The following is a 16487-nucleotide window of genomic DNA, read 5'->3' on the forward strand; positions in this document are numbered from 1 at the left end:
ATACTGATTGACAGGTGAAGTGGATAACCTTCATCATGTCATTTCAGGCTGCTGAACCAACAGCACACTCTAACCATACTAATTGGTCAGGAATGGCTCAGGGAACTCTTAAGGCAGAGGTGTCAAAAATAAGGCCTGGGGACCAGAATCAGCCCGACAAAGAGTCCAGTCTGGTCCACTGGACAACTTTACAAATTGTGAAGGAGGGCTTCAATTTTGGGGTTTTTAAATGTATTTTAATAAGTTTTCCAGCTTTTTCTGACGAAGTCCTCCCATTCATATCACACCTTATCATATCACTTCCTTATTTTTCAATTGGAAAAAACAATCCTTTAAAGCGGAAGCCAGAAGTGCCATTATAAAACTACAGAAATTTCTATTTTTTTACAATATGTCCACAACAAAATTATATTTTCTGTTTCAGTTTTATAATTACAGGGCAGTTTGGTCAACAAGCTAACAACATTTTTTTTCTGCAATTTTACACATTTACAGTGGGGCAAAAAAGTATTTAGTCAGCCACCGATTGTGCAAGTTCCCCCACTTAAAATGATGACAGAGGTCAGTAATTTGCACCAGAGGTACACTTCAACTGTGAGAGACAGAATGTGAAAAAAAAATCCATGAATTCACATGGTAGGATTTGTAAAGAATTTATTCGTAAATCAGGGTGGAAAATAAGTATTTGGTCAATAACAAAAATACAACTCAATACTTTGTAACATAACCTTTGTTGGCAATAACAGAGGTCAAACGTTTACTATAGGTCTTTACCAGGTTTGCACACACAGTAGCTGGTATTTTGGCCCATTCCTCCATGCAGATCTTCTCAAGAGCAGTGATGTTTTGGAGCTGTCGCCGAGCAACACGGACTTTCAACTCCCGCCACAGATTTTCTATGGGGTTGAGGTCTGGAGACTGGCTAGGCCACTCCAGGACTTTCAAATGCTTCTTACGGAGCCACTCCTTTGTTGCCCGGGCGGTGTGTTTTGGATCATTGTCATGTTGGAAGACCCAGCCTCGTTTCATCTTCAAAGTTCTCACTGATGGAAGGAGGTTTTGGCTCAAAATCTCACGATACTTGGCCCCATTCATTCTGTCCTTAACACGGATCAGTCGTCCTGTCCCCTTGGCAGAAAAACAGCCCCATAGCATGATGTTTCCACCCCCATGCTTCACAGTAGGTATGGTGTTCTTGGGATGCAACTCAGTATTCTTCTTCCTCCAAACACGACGAGTTGAGTTTATACCAAAAAGTTCTACTTTGGTTTCATCTGACCACATGACATTCTCCCAATCCTCTGCTGTATCATCCATGTGCTCTCTGGCAAACTTCAGACGGGCCTGGACATGCACTGGCTTCAGCAGCGGAACACGTCTGGCACTGCGGGATTTGATTCCCTGCCGTTGTAGTGTGTTACTGATGGTGACCTTTGTTACTTTGGTCCCAGCTCTCTGCAGGTCATTCACCAGGTCCCCCCGTGTGGTTCTGGGATCTTTGCTCACCGTTCTCATGATCATTTTGACCCCACGGGATGAGATCTTGCGTGGAGCCCCAGATCGAGGGAGATTATCAGTGGTCTTGTATGTCTTCCATTTTCTGATGATTGCTCCCACAGTTGATTTTTTCACACCAAGCTGCTTGCCTATTGTAGATTCACTCTTCCCAGTCTGGTGCAGGTCTACAATTCTTTTCCTGGTGTCCTTCGAAAGCTCTTTGGTCTTGGCCATGGCGGAGTTTGGAGTCTGACTGGTTGAGGCTGTGGACAGGTGTCTTTTATACAGATGATGAGGTCAAACAGGTGCCATTCATACAGGTAATGAGTGGGGGACAGAAAAGCTTCTTACAGAAGACGTTACAGGTCTGTGAGAGCCAGGGATTTTCCTTGTTTGAGGTGACCAAATACTTATTTTCCACCCTGATTTACGAATAAATTCTTTACAAATCCTACCATGTGAATTCATGGATTTTTTTTTCACATTCTGTCTCTCACAGTTGAAGTGTACCTCTGGTGCAAATTACTGACCTCTGTCATCATTTTAAGTGGGGGAACTTGCACAATCGGTGGCTGACTAAATACTTTTTTGCCCCACTGTATTTCTTACAGTTTAAGCCCAAACAACATTTCTTTCATTGACTAGAGCAGCATTTCTAGTCTGGAATCCCTGACTCAAGGTATGAACTGACCCGACTCCTGAAACCTCTTAATTCAATCCCAAAATGCCACCACAGCAAACAAGGATGCCCTCCAAACATCCCAGTTCCAGACACCAGGGGATATTCCTGAGATCAATGACCAAACACTGCTTTTTTTATCAGCACGAGAAAAAATGAGACAATATTGGGCGAGTGGTTTTAATGTTGTGCCTCATCCGTGTGTGCATCTCTTTTATGCAATGTGATGTTGAATGTCTTGTCCTAGTTCATTTGTATTGTTGTCATTAACCTTGCCCTCACAATCATTAGTCTTTTAAACCATCAGGAAGTCCCTCTTTTTGAATTACCCTCCATCCATAAACCATCTATGCCTGAGCCAACCCTCATCCACCCTTAGTCCACTTGTTCCCTTCAACCTAGCACCCACAGACATCCCTCCCATCAAATCAAGTGTTGCCTGTTTGCATTCCTCACCCCTCATCAATTCTTCATCCAGTTACCCAATCACAGTACTACCCTCATCTAAAGTTAACCCTACCTAACCACCTTCTCTCCGTCTTACTACATGACAGACCACCCTAACCAGCTAAGTGGAAGATTAGCAGCTTTACTTCTAAGTCAGCCTTTCTCTTGGCCGCAGTCAGCCTGGTCAGCTGAGGCAGTTTCGTCACATACCTCAGCTGCTCCGGCCAAAGTGAAACAAGTGTAGCGCTCACAAAGGAGCGTGAAGTGCACTTGTTTTCACTCACCACATTAAAACTCAGACACTGGAAACTAAAAGTTAACAGCATACTGCTGTCAAAGCTACGAGCCCAGGTTGTTTTGTTGAGCTTTATTGGCCAAGATTAAAAATACTACAAATAATACTAATCCATAAATACTATTTTTTTCTGTCAACTCTGATCACATCAGCAAGCAATCCCTTGTCTCTGTGTGTGTGCTGCAAGTTAGAGGACAGACTGAGCAATGATCAAACACAACCCTGCACCTGACTAAAAAGTGTTCAGTCATGAAGAGTTAACTTTTCCCACCACCGCATGATGATCTGTGCATGTGCTGGTTCTGAGATGGGCCGCGGGGGGTTTGTGTGTGTGTGGCAGTGGTTGTGGGGGGGGTGGGGGGTTGAGTCAGCGAGGAGAGGCAGGTCAGGGGGAGGGTGTGACTGGCCTGGCGGACCATAGCGAGGGAACAGTATGTAGGACAGGGCCTTGCACTAGCTAACCTATCCTGGCTGGAGCCGTGGTTGGGTGTGCTGAATTTCTGCATGCATGATCAATGGCAGTGAATAAAAAAAGAGAGAGAGAGAGGAGAAAGACAGCAGCGTGGGGGAGGGGAAGGAACAAGTTGGAGCAACATGAAAAGATATAGAGAGGTTAAAGGGAAAAAAGTTCTGGTTTTACCTGAACTGTTGTGATATTGAAGCATGCTGTTTCTCTAAGCGATTATTATTTAAAGACAAGAAATACAATGAGAGAACTGTTGGGAAACAGATTTTTGTAGCCTGAGAAACGTTGACTAAGTTGTTTTATGGGCTTAAGCAACAGCTTTGGCAGATTTTAGTGTGTGAAAGCAAAATTTGCACAGTTATGTGTGTGAGTGTATGTCCCTGGGTAAGTGTATGAGAAAGGTTTTCAGTGCATTCATTCCACGTCTCATTTTGGCTTTTGCTCTATGCATCTTCATCCCTCTGTCTCCTTGTCACAGAAGTTTGTCCAATCCTTGGCCTTTGTTTCCTTGACTGCATCTGACCCAGAGGGAGATTCCATTGTTGGTGAGTGAACTTTGACCTCTCAGGGCCTGGGACCTGCTCTACGCCACCCTCCAGGCAGCTCTAAAGGGCGAGGCGAGAAGTGGCGTCGAGCGAATGGAGCTAGAGAGCCAGGTTCTGATCATCTGAAAAGCTAGTGGGAGAGCCTCGGTGGACAGTTTTTTAGAGCCAGGAGCCGTCATTTGAATGTGACGCAAAATGTAAACAAGCAACAAGTAGTTCCAGGAAGACTTCATTGAGTTAAACGTAGTCAATGGATAATGAAAAGGGATGAAAATGGAGTGTTTGTACAAGCAAAAAGAAAAAAAAAGAAAGAAAAAAAAGAAAATCCTTTAAGGCGGAAGCCAGGAGGCCATTTTAAAGCGCTCCATTTGCTGTGGGTGTTTTTTCCACCTGGCAGGTGGCGAGCTGAAGAAATCATTACATGAGAGAGAGGAGAAGGGAGGAAACGAGCACACCTGTGCTTGTGCCAGGAGCCCCACCTCTTCTCCAATCACAATCCCTGCATCCCCCAGGGGAAGGTGTGGCAAAGGAAGAGACAAAGGGAGGAGTGAAAGGCAGAGGAAGGAAGAGATTGCGGGGGAGATTTACATGCCTCTCTTAACAGTTGACTGAGGGTTGAGTTAACCTTTTATTAATCAAACGCACACAAAACAAACTGGACTGGGGGTTCTGAGGAGACTTCCAAAGGTGGCTGCGGGCTTCCTGTAAGCACCAACACACCACAAACTATTTACCTTGATGACTATTTCTGTCTGACGGCCACATGAGTGTAAGCAGCGGCGGAAATCTGCGCTGTAATACCACACAGACAGTTGGGCAGACGAATGCAGGAACAGTACACTCACACACACAAGCTGCACAAAGGCTTCTGCCTACACATCAGCAGAGACCTAACACTTAAAGACAGATTGTCAATACTGCACTCGCCACCATGGAAATTGGTCGGGGAATCACAGTTTGTTAAAGGTCTGTCTATCCATCACTGCTGCCCTGAGTGCTTTATTAACTTGCGGATAACTAATTATCTGCTATCTCTTGTCACATCTACAAAGCCTTGCTCAGCATCGCATTAAATCACAGCATCCGCTAGGTCAAAAATTAGATCTTTATTTAAATGCAATACATAATACCTTTTTAAAAAATGCATTAAAGTAGGTTCTCACCTACAGGGAAACAACAGCGAGTGTTTACGAAGGTAGCTGTGATGATGAAGGTGTTTATTTATATTTACAGTACACGCTCCATCCTACATGTTTTCACCCTGACCTTTTTCAGGGGTTGAGATGATGTCACAGAGTAATTGCTGGAAATGACATAATGACACAGATGGAGTCACGACCATCTCTGAGAACATCATTGTGCTGACCTAAACTAAGAGGACCGTGTGGTGACTCATCTCTTTTCTTTATAACATGGTGTTTAACACATGATGGATTTTGCACCAGGGCCTTGAAGAGCAACAACGGATGGAAAGATGGAAAAAAATTAAAACAACAAAGGGAGAGTGAACATGAGAAAGACAAATAAGATGGGTTAGAGGTAGTGTGTGTGTCTGTGTGTGTGTGTGTCTGTGTGTGTGTGTGTGTGTGTGTAGGTAAGGAAGAGAGAGAGATGGATGGATGTAGCTGGATGTTGTTGTTGGGGGTGATGGGAGAGATCCAAGAAAGACTGTTTTGTGTTGATGGCAAGAAATCCATACTCTCTCCAAAGTACCTTACAGTCACAGTCACACACACACACACACACACACACACTTACGAACAAGTGGAGTTATAGTGTGTCCCTGTATCTCTTTTAATCCTTTTTCCACTCCCCCCCTCCATTTCTTTTCACAGGACCTATCAACACCATTCCTAGCTGCTATTTATAGAAGACCACTGTCCCCCCCGTCCCCCTGCTTGCGTGTGTAGATCCGTATGTGTGAGTGAGTGTGTTTCAGGGGAACCTCGATAAACCTGTGCTTTTCACTCCTAATCTCAATGTGGCGCGATTCACTGAACAGGATACATGGGGAAGCCAGTTACAGAGATATATGTGTGCACGCGGGGGAGGGTGCGTGAATACGCTTGATTTATCCCACCTGTCCACTTGTTTCCGGTGTGTGTGTGTGTGTGTGTCTCTGTGTGTGTGTCAATCCACAACTGGCTGCTGAAATGTGTTCCACGAAGGCCTGGGAACACACAAATCATCCCTGGAAAGTGTGCTTATTTATTGCTGCGGATGTGTCTGTACGCACACGTGTATGGTAATTTTTGAGTCCTACTGGATATATCGAGATTCTTTTTATATCAACACATAGTTTAGTACAGTGCAGCTGTGCTACTGCTGTGCTGCAGTGTGCAGGGCCTACAGCCTGATGGTGGTTATTGATTTATGAGCTCACAGTTAAATTGCACCCTGCTTTGTGGTCTAATCAGCAACTGACACACTGAGTCTTCACACCATCAGTTTGTATGTATTTTAAAGTACTTTACTTTGTTTGAGGGGGAGAAGTTTCATAAATTCATTCATGACCTAGGATCTGTAGGTTTATTAAATGTTTTCATGAGTGACATAGTTTATTGTTATGTATAGGATCAAGTAGGAGAGTATACCTTTAAATGTCTCCAGATGTAGTAAAGTAGTCCAACAAAACAGAAATATAAAATATATTTTTTATAACTTTGTTAACTCAACTACCAAAACGAGTTATTCACCGCCTACTGAAGTTCATCAGTGTGGAAGAAAGGCTGTTTAAGTAACTTTGAACGGCATGGTTGTCAGTGCCAGACGAGCTGGTCAGAGTATTTCAGAAACTGCTGATGCGCTGGGAATTTTCACACAGAATCGTTTCTCAGGTTGAAAATGCCTCGTTGATGCCAGAGGTCACAGGAGCATGTCCAGACTGATGCAAGCTAATAAGACCACAACAGTAACTCAAATAGAACAGTTACAAACAAGGTATGCAGAAGAGCTTCTGAGCAGACAGCATTTGAACCTTGAAGTGGATAGGTTACAGTGGCAGAAGACCACACCGGGTGTCACTTTTGTCAGCTAAGAACAGGAAACTGAGACTGCACTTGACACGGGCTCATCAAATTTGGATAACAGATATGAGGAAAATGTTGCCTGGTCTGATGAGTCTCAGTTTCTGCCTCAACATTTAGATGGCAGGGTCAGAATTTGGTATTAATGACATGGATCCATGGATCCATCTTGTCTTGCATCAGTGTTTCAGGCTTGTGGTGTAATAGGGGATATTTTCTTGGTACACTTGGGCCTCTTAGTACCAACCATTATTTAAACACCACAGCCTATCTGAGCATCGCTGATGACCTCGTCCATCCCTTGATGACCACGGTGTACCATCTTCTGATGGCAGCTTCCAGCAGGATAATGCACGACAAAGTCTAGCTCATCTCAAACTGGTTTCTTAAACGTTGCAGTGAGTTTGCTGTATTCAATCCAACAGAGCACCTTTGGGATGCGGTGGAACAGGAGATTCACGTCACGGATGTGCAGCAGACAAATCAGCAGCAGCTGTGTGACTTCATGTCAATATGGACCAAAATCTCTCTCAGCACCTCGTTGAATCTATGCCATAAAGAATTAAAATAGCTCTGAAAGCAAAAGGGCAACCAACCAAATACTAGTAATCTGTATCTAATAAAGTGGCCTTTTATGCAATTGTGGAGCTGCTAGAGATGAAAACAGATGAAAACACCAGACTCACTATAATCAAATTATTTTCTCTTGGCAATAAAAAAAATTATCATCTTTCTCCTCATTATTTTCCATTTGCGAAATGTGTCCCCAGCTTTATTGTTTTTAATAATTTTCCTTCTTGCATAGTTTAGCTTGCATAGTCAGTCACCGTTAGCAAATGCTAGTAGCTAGCACTCCGTTAGTGGCTAAAGAGTGTTGTTGGAAAACAAAAAACAAAACAAAAAAAACAGAAAATGAATGCTGCATCTAAACAGGTTTTTCTCACACTTTAAAACCAACTCTCCTTGTGATGTCCATACTGTCTAAAACACTCTTATTACTGTAGCTAAATTAGATTTTTTTTTTTTTAACCACTTCCTAGCCAAAGTTGCAAAACAACGATTCAGGAAATCTTTTTAGGGTGAGCTAAAATGGTTTTTATGTCACATCCCCAATCAGATGTGCTATTATAAGATATATTAAAGGTGTATTCAAGGATGGTGAAAATGTAGATTCTATGACAATGATTTAATGTGCCTGAACACCAGATCAAATAGGGTGATAATGAGCAAAGGATTTACTTTGAGAAACAATAGGAGAAAGCAGGTAGGACCTGAATGGGCAGTAAAAAAAAAAAAAAAAAGATTAAAAAAAACGGTGGACGCATGTATTGTTACATATGCAGTGTGTGCTTCTGTGTGCATGTGTGTGTGCAGCTGTGCAGTGCCAGAGCAAAGGGAGGAGAGAGCAGAGGGGGTCCATTATAGGTCTTTGTGTGGCTCAGATTGTCCTCTTCTCTGGGAAAGTGGAAACTCAACACTCCAGTCCAGAGGTCTGGTTACCAGGTGAGAGAGAGGGAAAGAAAAGAAAAAAGGAAAAAGGAAAAAAACACAGCGTGAGAGGGAGGCAATGAAAACTGCATAGGTGTGGAAAGAGAAAACACCATGAGACTTGCAGTCTAGGAACTGGAAACAGATGGAAACTGAGAGAGATGAACCCAGATATAAGACAAACAACGATCTGATTAAAATCACAAGAGTCCGAAATGGGATGATCAAAGTGGACTCATTTTTGAAATGTACTGCATGAAGTCCTGCCCTATTTTATGTAACTTTTGGTAAAATAGTGGTAGGAAGTTAACATGACGTAATCAGTTTCATGTCTGTGTATAAATCAGTCATGCATGAATATAAGGAGTTCAGATTATGGCCTCATTTGAAGCCTTAACCAAACACAAGAAATTAATGCAAACTTGTCCCATCACAATGATTAAAAAAAACCCCAACAACAATAAAAAACAAAAACAAACTTAAAGCGTGAAACAACTAAACTGGCACCGGTGGCACTAAATGTATTATGGTACAACTCCTCCTAGTGGCCACGTTTGGGATATTCTCATTTCAAACTTAACTTTTCCCATTCTGACAAATGAAACAAGCTTCACACATTTTCTACCTGAAAATGTACATTTATTTAATCATTTCACTTTTTACAAATTATGTATATTTATATATATGTATATACTTTACAAACACCACCTTTAACCCCGAACACCAAAGTTTACAAATTACCATGAGATAGTATGCTGTCCAGTTAGGATAAAGACAAACTCAAATATCAGATATAATCAAACTTAAGATGTTTGTGATAAGGAATTGGAAGTACAGATAACCAAACCTAAATGTTCAAAAGGAAATCTTCATTTTTATTGACTGCTGTCACCAAGAAAAGGGGACGTAATTTGCTCATTTCCAGATTAAGAGTAGTGCTGTGTGATTCACATTTTCTAATAATCCACAATTACCTTACAGTGGGACGTCCTCTATCTAAAACAAGCCATTTTAAGCTCCCTACCCCTGTTAAAACAATTTACATTTGATTGTTGTCTCTTGCAAAGACAAGGTTTAAATAGCAGGTGGGTGCTCACAGTGAGAGATGACCATCTTAAGGAAATCACAGCTCTGTGGCATCATACAGAGCCAAGAGCTTGTGGTGATAACTTGTACATATGCTGACCTTGTTATCTGAGACCTTGTTATAAATCAGCATCTGTTAGCGTAACAGTAAATGACAGAAAATAAGGACAAACATAACAGCTCCACTTTGAAATAAGGAAACTAGAACATATTTGGGACACTTCTGCTTCTGTCTGAAGATACCAGGGGGGAATTTCTACTTGACATGGCCGTTCTTAACGAGCCGTCACAGAACTGTAAAATAAATAAATAAATAAATAAATAAAAAACAGTGATAATGTCAGAAACCTTTGGTTGAATTCAAAGTCTTATACAGTACTACTATTGACGTGTCAGTTTGTGTGGGCGGAGAGGGAGATAGGGAGGGGGCTGCAGGAGTGACCATGTGCGTTTGACAGGAGTGCTTTTGTGGATGGCTCCTCTGTTTCTCCCCCGACATTGTCTGGAGTGGATTGTGGAGGCGGTAGCTCTGAGAACAGCTGCTTCTGACAAACCCTGTGTAAACACTATGTGTGTCACTCGGGGATTGAGTGTGCATGCGTGTGTATGCAAATGTGTGTGTGTGTGTTTGCTCAATGGCTGTTAGGATACTTCTAAAACTGTAAAGAGAAGACTAATGTACATCTGATCAATCTGAGCCACGTGTTATACACGGCTGCAAATTGCAAGCTCTCTCGGATTTTAAAGATTTCTCTACTTTCAAAAGCCTATAAATTAACCCATCTGTAACCTCTGTCTCACACTAATGCAAAACACATCTCCTGAAAGTGATTGCAACGAATGGTAATTCATCTTTACAAACACTGGAGTCAACTGAACCGTGTCTGCAGCAGCTCCCGGGCCAGGTATGAGCCGTATGTATGTTCAGCAACATGCACGTGTGCCTATGTATATATCAATAAAAGTGAGCAGATGGACGTGTATGAGCGTGTTCGTGTGTTTGTGTGTGTGGTTACACGCAAGCAGGCAGACATCACTGTCCTCCATTGTAAGCATAATCTGCCTTGTTGTGCATGACCAGTCTGTTCTCGACAAAGTAGAAGCTGTCTGACCGAGTCTCATAAGGACACTCCACCATCTGATGGACTGCAAAACAGATGATAAATGCATGTCAGTGAAAACGTTTTAAATATCCATGTAAGTAAAACTTAAAAATAAAAACAAAACAAAAAAACCCTTCAGTAACATCACAAGGTACAGTGTATGCATACAGACAAGTAAATATAACTGTTTATTAAAATAGTAATGCTGTGTGTATTATACACTGTCATGTATGCTAACGTACTGCAAAAGCAATAAAAATTACATCTTTCAAAGTTTTTTCTTTTGCTTTTTTTTAAGTTCTTTGTGTTTTGCTTCATCTGGTCCCTCTGTGATAATCGAGTGTAGATTACCAGACAAAACTTTGGCAAGAAACCGACACAGACTGTCTGGATTTCTATGTTTAGCTAGCTCGTTACTGAAGCTTCATATTAGCTTTGGCTAAAGTTTGTTTCGTGTGTTGTTGCTTCAGGAAGGATTTCTTCCTGGCCAGAGTGAAGAGTAGCAACTATCACAGCAGCCAAAAACAGTTTCAAAGTACATATGGCATTTATGGTTAGTATTATAGTATTAAGGCAGGATTAAAAATCTAAACCATGGCCAAGTGTTGAAGAAAATGGCATGATGTCTCATACAGAGAATTTGTGTGATGTTCTGGATACAATTAGAGCCGCATTTCCAAAAACACAACACTCTGTAAAATTTATTTAAGAGTCTATCTAAAAAACATGTTGGGATGGTGGCAAACAAAAGCCTGGGAAAGGAAGCAGTTCTAAAAAAAAATTTTTCTAACTGACCTGCTAAAGTGGCAGCAGGTCAGCAACAAGACTAGGCATAAAAAGAGAGGCAGAGGTTGGAAAGAAAAGCCTCTGGACTTGTTTAACTTCCCTGAAGACCTTACACCTCTCATCCGAAAAGCTTCTTCAGTTCTAAGACCAAATGGTGGAGAGTCCCAGGTATTTAAGCCCTAATGGGAGCTGTCTTCAAGAAACCTAAAGAAGTCCGGTCACTTTTCCTTAGCTCCTTAGATTACCATGACCTGCATGACTACATGAGTGTCTCAAAAGTAAAGATTGGCAAAGGTTCACCAATCTACAGAAAAACACTGAACAATTGAACACTGAACAGTTTCAGAATAATTTTGCTCAGTGTAAAGATGTGAAGACTTTAAATATATCATCATCTACAGTAGGTAATATCATCAAGATTCAGAGAATCCCGAGAAATCTCTGTGCGCAGTGGACAATGGCCTTCAAGCCTTCAGGAAGCGCTGCATTAAAAACAGGCATGATTCTATCCTGGAAATCATGGACTCAGGAATACTTCTAGAAATCACTGTCTGTGAACAAGTAAAGAAAAAGCTATAATGTGCACATGATCAAGAAATGCTGAAGAGGGAACATCTGGATTGTTATCAGTTCCAAACCCTGCATCTCTGACGGTATGGGGGTGCATTAATGCCTACTGAATTAGCAGCTTACACATTTGGAAAAAGACACCTTCAAAGCTAAAAGGTATATACAGGTTTTAGTGCAACGTATCCTCCCGTCCAGACGACGTCTTTTTCAGTGAAACCCTTGAACTGTGTACTGTGTCTATTACCAGGGGTGCACATAAGTGGTCCGCAGGTGCGTATGCACTGTCAAAATGATGAACGCACAGAGATGTGCTCACCTCCTGCAACCACTTTTCCGAGAATATGCGCGTCTTTTGTGGTTCGGACTCCTTCTGACATTTCTTTGTTTTACCAAAGAAATTGCTTAAAGGAGCTTGCTTCTTCGAGTTCTGAACAAATGTCTGTACTCTTCCAGAAAATCCTATGTACGCAAACGTGCGTTGCAACTTCTTATCTGGTGCGCGTCTTTTATTTTGACAGCGCATGCGGACCTGCGGACCACAATGTGCACCCCTGTCTATTACAACAGCATGGCTTGTGGCTTCTCACCAACTGAAATTTTATAATACATCATAAAATTAAAATAGCTTCTAGTTATAATGTATTTGGGACTGCTCAATAACTAGATTCCTATATTAGATACAAATAGGATAACATTTAGGTCCAGCAGCTGGTTTCCTCAGTTCCCAGAGATCATTTATGGACAGTTGTTAAAACCAGCAGTCCATAAATGATCGTGTAACACATTTTAGAGATGTGCTGCTGCCATTAAATTTAAAAGGATCTCTTTTTTTTTCTTAAAATTGTATGTTTTTTTATTGTAAATATTTGATACGCTTTCTATGTTCTCCTGTAAATAAAATATTGGTATAGGAGATTTGCAAATCATTGCATTCTGTTTTTATTTACATTTGACAGTGTGACAACTCTTTTGGAATTGGGGTTGTACCTATGTAAGAGCACAAATAGGTCAGGCTTGATAAAACTGCAAAAACCTTTTGGCTAGCTGCTGATGTGTTCATCAGTGATGACATAGCCAGCAAAAGTCCTGCTAAAATGTAACCAAATGTTTACTGTTGTGCTTAGATTCATGACAAATAGGGATTTAAAAATCCATTGAAGCAAATGTCAAGAATATGAAATGCTGATGTATTCCTTTGGTATGTGCATGGTACAAAATACAAAAAGCTAGTCTTCTTCTAGACAATCAACATTTGATAAAACGCTATCACTTTCCACAGTTTGCTGTTAAAATCTCCACGTGGGAAGGTTTCAGCATTTGTATGCTCTTGTTATGGTTATAAGTTTTAAAAAGGTGACTCACCCAGGCTCTCAGACAGCTGAGGGAACTCATAGATATGCTCACAGGTATTACGGCTGTTCGGGATGCAGAATCCAAAGTCAAAATCAAAGCTCTTCAGCAGGTGATTGCGGAAGTAGTGCCTTTCGATCATGCGAAAGTTGCTTAGAGGCCGGTTCCCAACCGTGAATTCCACCCTGAGTGAATAAAGTAAGAAAGAAAGAGGGGGAAAAAGGAGATCAGGGTGTTAACAACTGCAGGTTTTGCGTTCTTATATAATTCGAAAATTAGAAGCTTATTACAGTGACATGGATAGTAGGCATGGGCGTGTAGCTGATAGAAGATAATGCTGTAATTGTTTTCACTGTTTGCGTATGGAGCAGGTGAGGTGTGCGTAGATTATGCGTGAGTCACTCACGTGGCTCCCACGGTCCGCAGCTGCAGGAATGCTGGGGTGAACTGGTAGCGTACAAACCGGCCTGTGCTGGCATCTGACTCTCTGTTCTCCTCATCATCATCTGATACCAACAAGATTAGGCAGAGACGTTTTCTATGATCCATCCTGAAGACTATTTTTAATCCAAATAACAGGTGACAGATGTTTCCAAACCCAGCTTATTTAAAAACATTTAGGAACCTTTGTCAGGAGGGTCAAGCCCTTTGGAGGCAGCTACTTATGACTGTCACCTGCACCTGCATTACAGAAGCTACTTTTGATTGCTTCCTTATTCACAAGGGGTGACCTCCACAGAACCTTTCCTGATTTGTGTTTCCCCTCAGTTCCAGGTGTCTCTTCCTGGGCTTGAACCAGGGATTTCCCTCTTTTTTTTGTTGCTTCTTAGGCAAATAAACAATAACAGCAACAATAACAAAAACACTACTATGGAGCTAATCTGCATTTACATTACAACATAAATAAAACACAAGCAGCGAGCTAACACACACTACCTGTATGTGGGGGTTTGGCAATCTCAAACAGGACCGTGTCTGTCTCCAGGTCTCTGATCTTGAAGCGGACAAATTCAATGTTGTAAATATTGTCCTCGGGTTTACAGAGGTACCCTGTAAATAATGAGAGAGACCAAAGGAGTTATTCCCCCCGGAATCATTCCCGAGCTATCGCTCTTAAAATATAAAAGCAGGCTGCTTTTGTATTTTTGCAAAATGTGTTACAGACCATGCTCAGACTCTGATTACACAGCTTTGCGTCCACATTTGCACATGCAACTTTGAATATATACACATACACTGTTTATTTTATGGCATACAACCATAAAATGAGTCGAACTGTGGAGCTTTTGCCTCAGTGCATGTCTATCAGGGATCAAAATGCACAGCCTCACTCTGTGTGCTTATATTAAAGGGTAGATCAATATAAGCATTGCTTTTACAATTTAGTTATCATAAACAAAGACATTATCACACAAAGCTTGTTATTTGGCTTCCACGATTTTCATTCTCTTTCTTAGATCATGTGCTCCCGACAGCTATACATGTAGGCCATAGCACATATCATAATCTACTCAGCTGGATTTCTTTGAATTTAACGAAGACCATACCTAAGACCACTCAGATCAGCCCCACTGTGTACACAGCAGTGCTTTGTTTTGTTTTGTTTGTCGGACATTTGTTAGGAGTTTAAAGTCCTAATATGATCTTTGGCACTAGCCAACTGTGACAATAGAAAACGTCTGCTATTTATTACAATTCAAGTGCCCATTAAGATGCTTAAAAATAGAAAGACTGGCTACTGCCGTAACAGTTGTTTGTGTTGTCAGGTATGTATTTCTCCTCTCCATCTCGAACAGCATGCTATTAGGGTATCGCTTGCTCTAGATTTATGTCAAAATTTAATCTGCTGTTTCAAAGACAGAGGCTCAAACCTCGAGTAGCTACTCGCAGTCCCAGCACGTCCTCCGGGGTGATGTGTCCAGTCCGCGCCCGGAGGTCTTCCTCCGTGACGGCCCTGCCGTCCACCTGGTGGCTCCTTCGGGACTTGAGCCTTTTCAGAACTCCTCCGCCTGGCTTGCGGTCCCGCGGAGGAGCCGCAGTGCCGTGCCCGCCGCTGGTGACATTTTCAGCAACAGGCAGGTCGCCGCGGGATTTGGCTCCGCTCATCCTCCCCCTTCTCCTCAGCTTCCCTCCTATTTAAACGAGTGCTTATCTAAAGGCTTGAAAAAGAAGAAGAAGAAGAAGATGGCGCCGGGGATGTCGAATGTCGAAAGAGCTGTGGGTGAACGGTCAAGCTCTTGTTTTTGTAAGCGCATGCTGTACAGTTGCCATGACAACCTGCTTGGCGAGCCTAGAGCCCGGTGAACTGGAGAGAGTGTGGAACTTCCCCGAGACTTCCACAAGGGGGGGTGGATGATGCATTAGCTCTTAAAATAAAATAAAATAAAATAAAATAAAATAAAATAAAATAAAATAAAATAAAATAAAATAAAATAATAGTAATTTTCCATCATGTAGAATGAATTCTTTGCTAATCAGTACTCTTAAACTGCAGCTTTGTATTAAAAACTGTTATAACATTGAAACTCTGTAAGTATCTGTAATGTAAAAATCTGTAAAGTATCACCTATAGGCTCACATATAGTTGGAAGCAGCTGAGTATGAGTATAAACTAACACAGGCTAAAATAAAATAAATCCTACTTTGAGATCTTTACACCACTGCTGATTAATAAGGAAGTACCTTTTATTGGATTTGATTGGTTCTGTGATGATGAAATGTATTTTTACCGTTCTTTATTGATATGTTCCCGCATCCGAAACATCACTAACACACACATAAACACATCTAGCACTAAAATAATTATTAAAAAGCCTTCTTAGTTTTCAAAGAAGTCACTCTTCTCACATTTGCACAAAGTTCACTTGTGAGTTGTTTCTTGTTCTCGGCGCATGCAACGCAAATTAATGTCGTAAAGACTCAGGTGTTATGCAAATTCAGGTTTACTGTGTGAGTGCTGATGCCTGCTGTTAAAAAAACCCAAGGTACCCTCGCTGCCATGAAGCATATGAGCTGGACGGATCTTATTCCTTTTCTCTCTGGGCAAAGTGGCTTTTCATCTCAGTTAGAACCTGTTAATCCAGTCCACTGAAAAAGAAACTACCGTCAAGTTAGATAAACTCACAGAGAACCTCCGGACTAAATTTTCA

At 41.6% G+C, this 16487-nt stretch overlaps 1 protein-coding gene across 2 annotated transcripts; it reads right to left on the minus strand.

Moving 5' to 3' along the window:
• Positions 1–9060: 9060 nt before the first annotated feature.
• Positions 9061–15601, minus strand: LOC102778672 (protein unc-119 homolog B-like). Of its 2 annotated transcripts, XM_006784539.2 has the most exons (6): positions 15210–15601; positions 14275–14388; positions 13745–13844; positions 13351–13523; positions 10546–10675; positions 9061–9823 (listed from the first exon to the last, which is right to left on the minus strand). In XM_006784539.2, exons 1-5 carry the CDS (start codon positions 15442–15444, stop codon positions 10563–10565), a joined length of 735 nt encoding a protein of 244 aa, XP_006784602.1. In that variant the 5' UTR covers positions 15445–15601; the 3' UTR covers positions 9061–9823; positions 10546–10562. The 2 variants fall into 2 exon arrangements, with proteins under 2 accessions (XP_006784602.1, XP_006784601.1); XM_006784538.2 differs by having other exon boundaries at positions 9061–10675.
• Between the last annotated feature and the right edge of the window lie 886 nt (positions 15602–16487).

The sequence above is a fragment of the Neolamprologus brichardi genome, chromosome 5, assembly GCF_056152115.1.
Source record: "Neolamprologus brichardi isolate AB-2024 chromosome 5, ASM5615211v1, whole genome shotgun sequence".
In the NCBI taxonomy this organism is placed as follows: Eukaryota; Metazoa; Chordata; class Actinopteri; order Cichliformes; family Cichlidae; genus Neolamprologus; species Neolamprologus brichardi.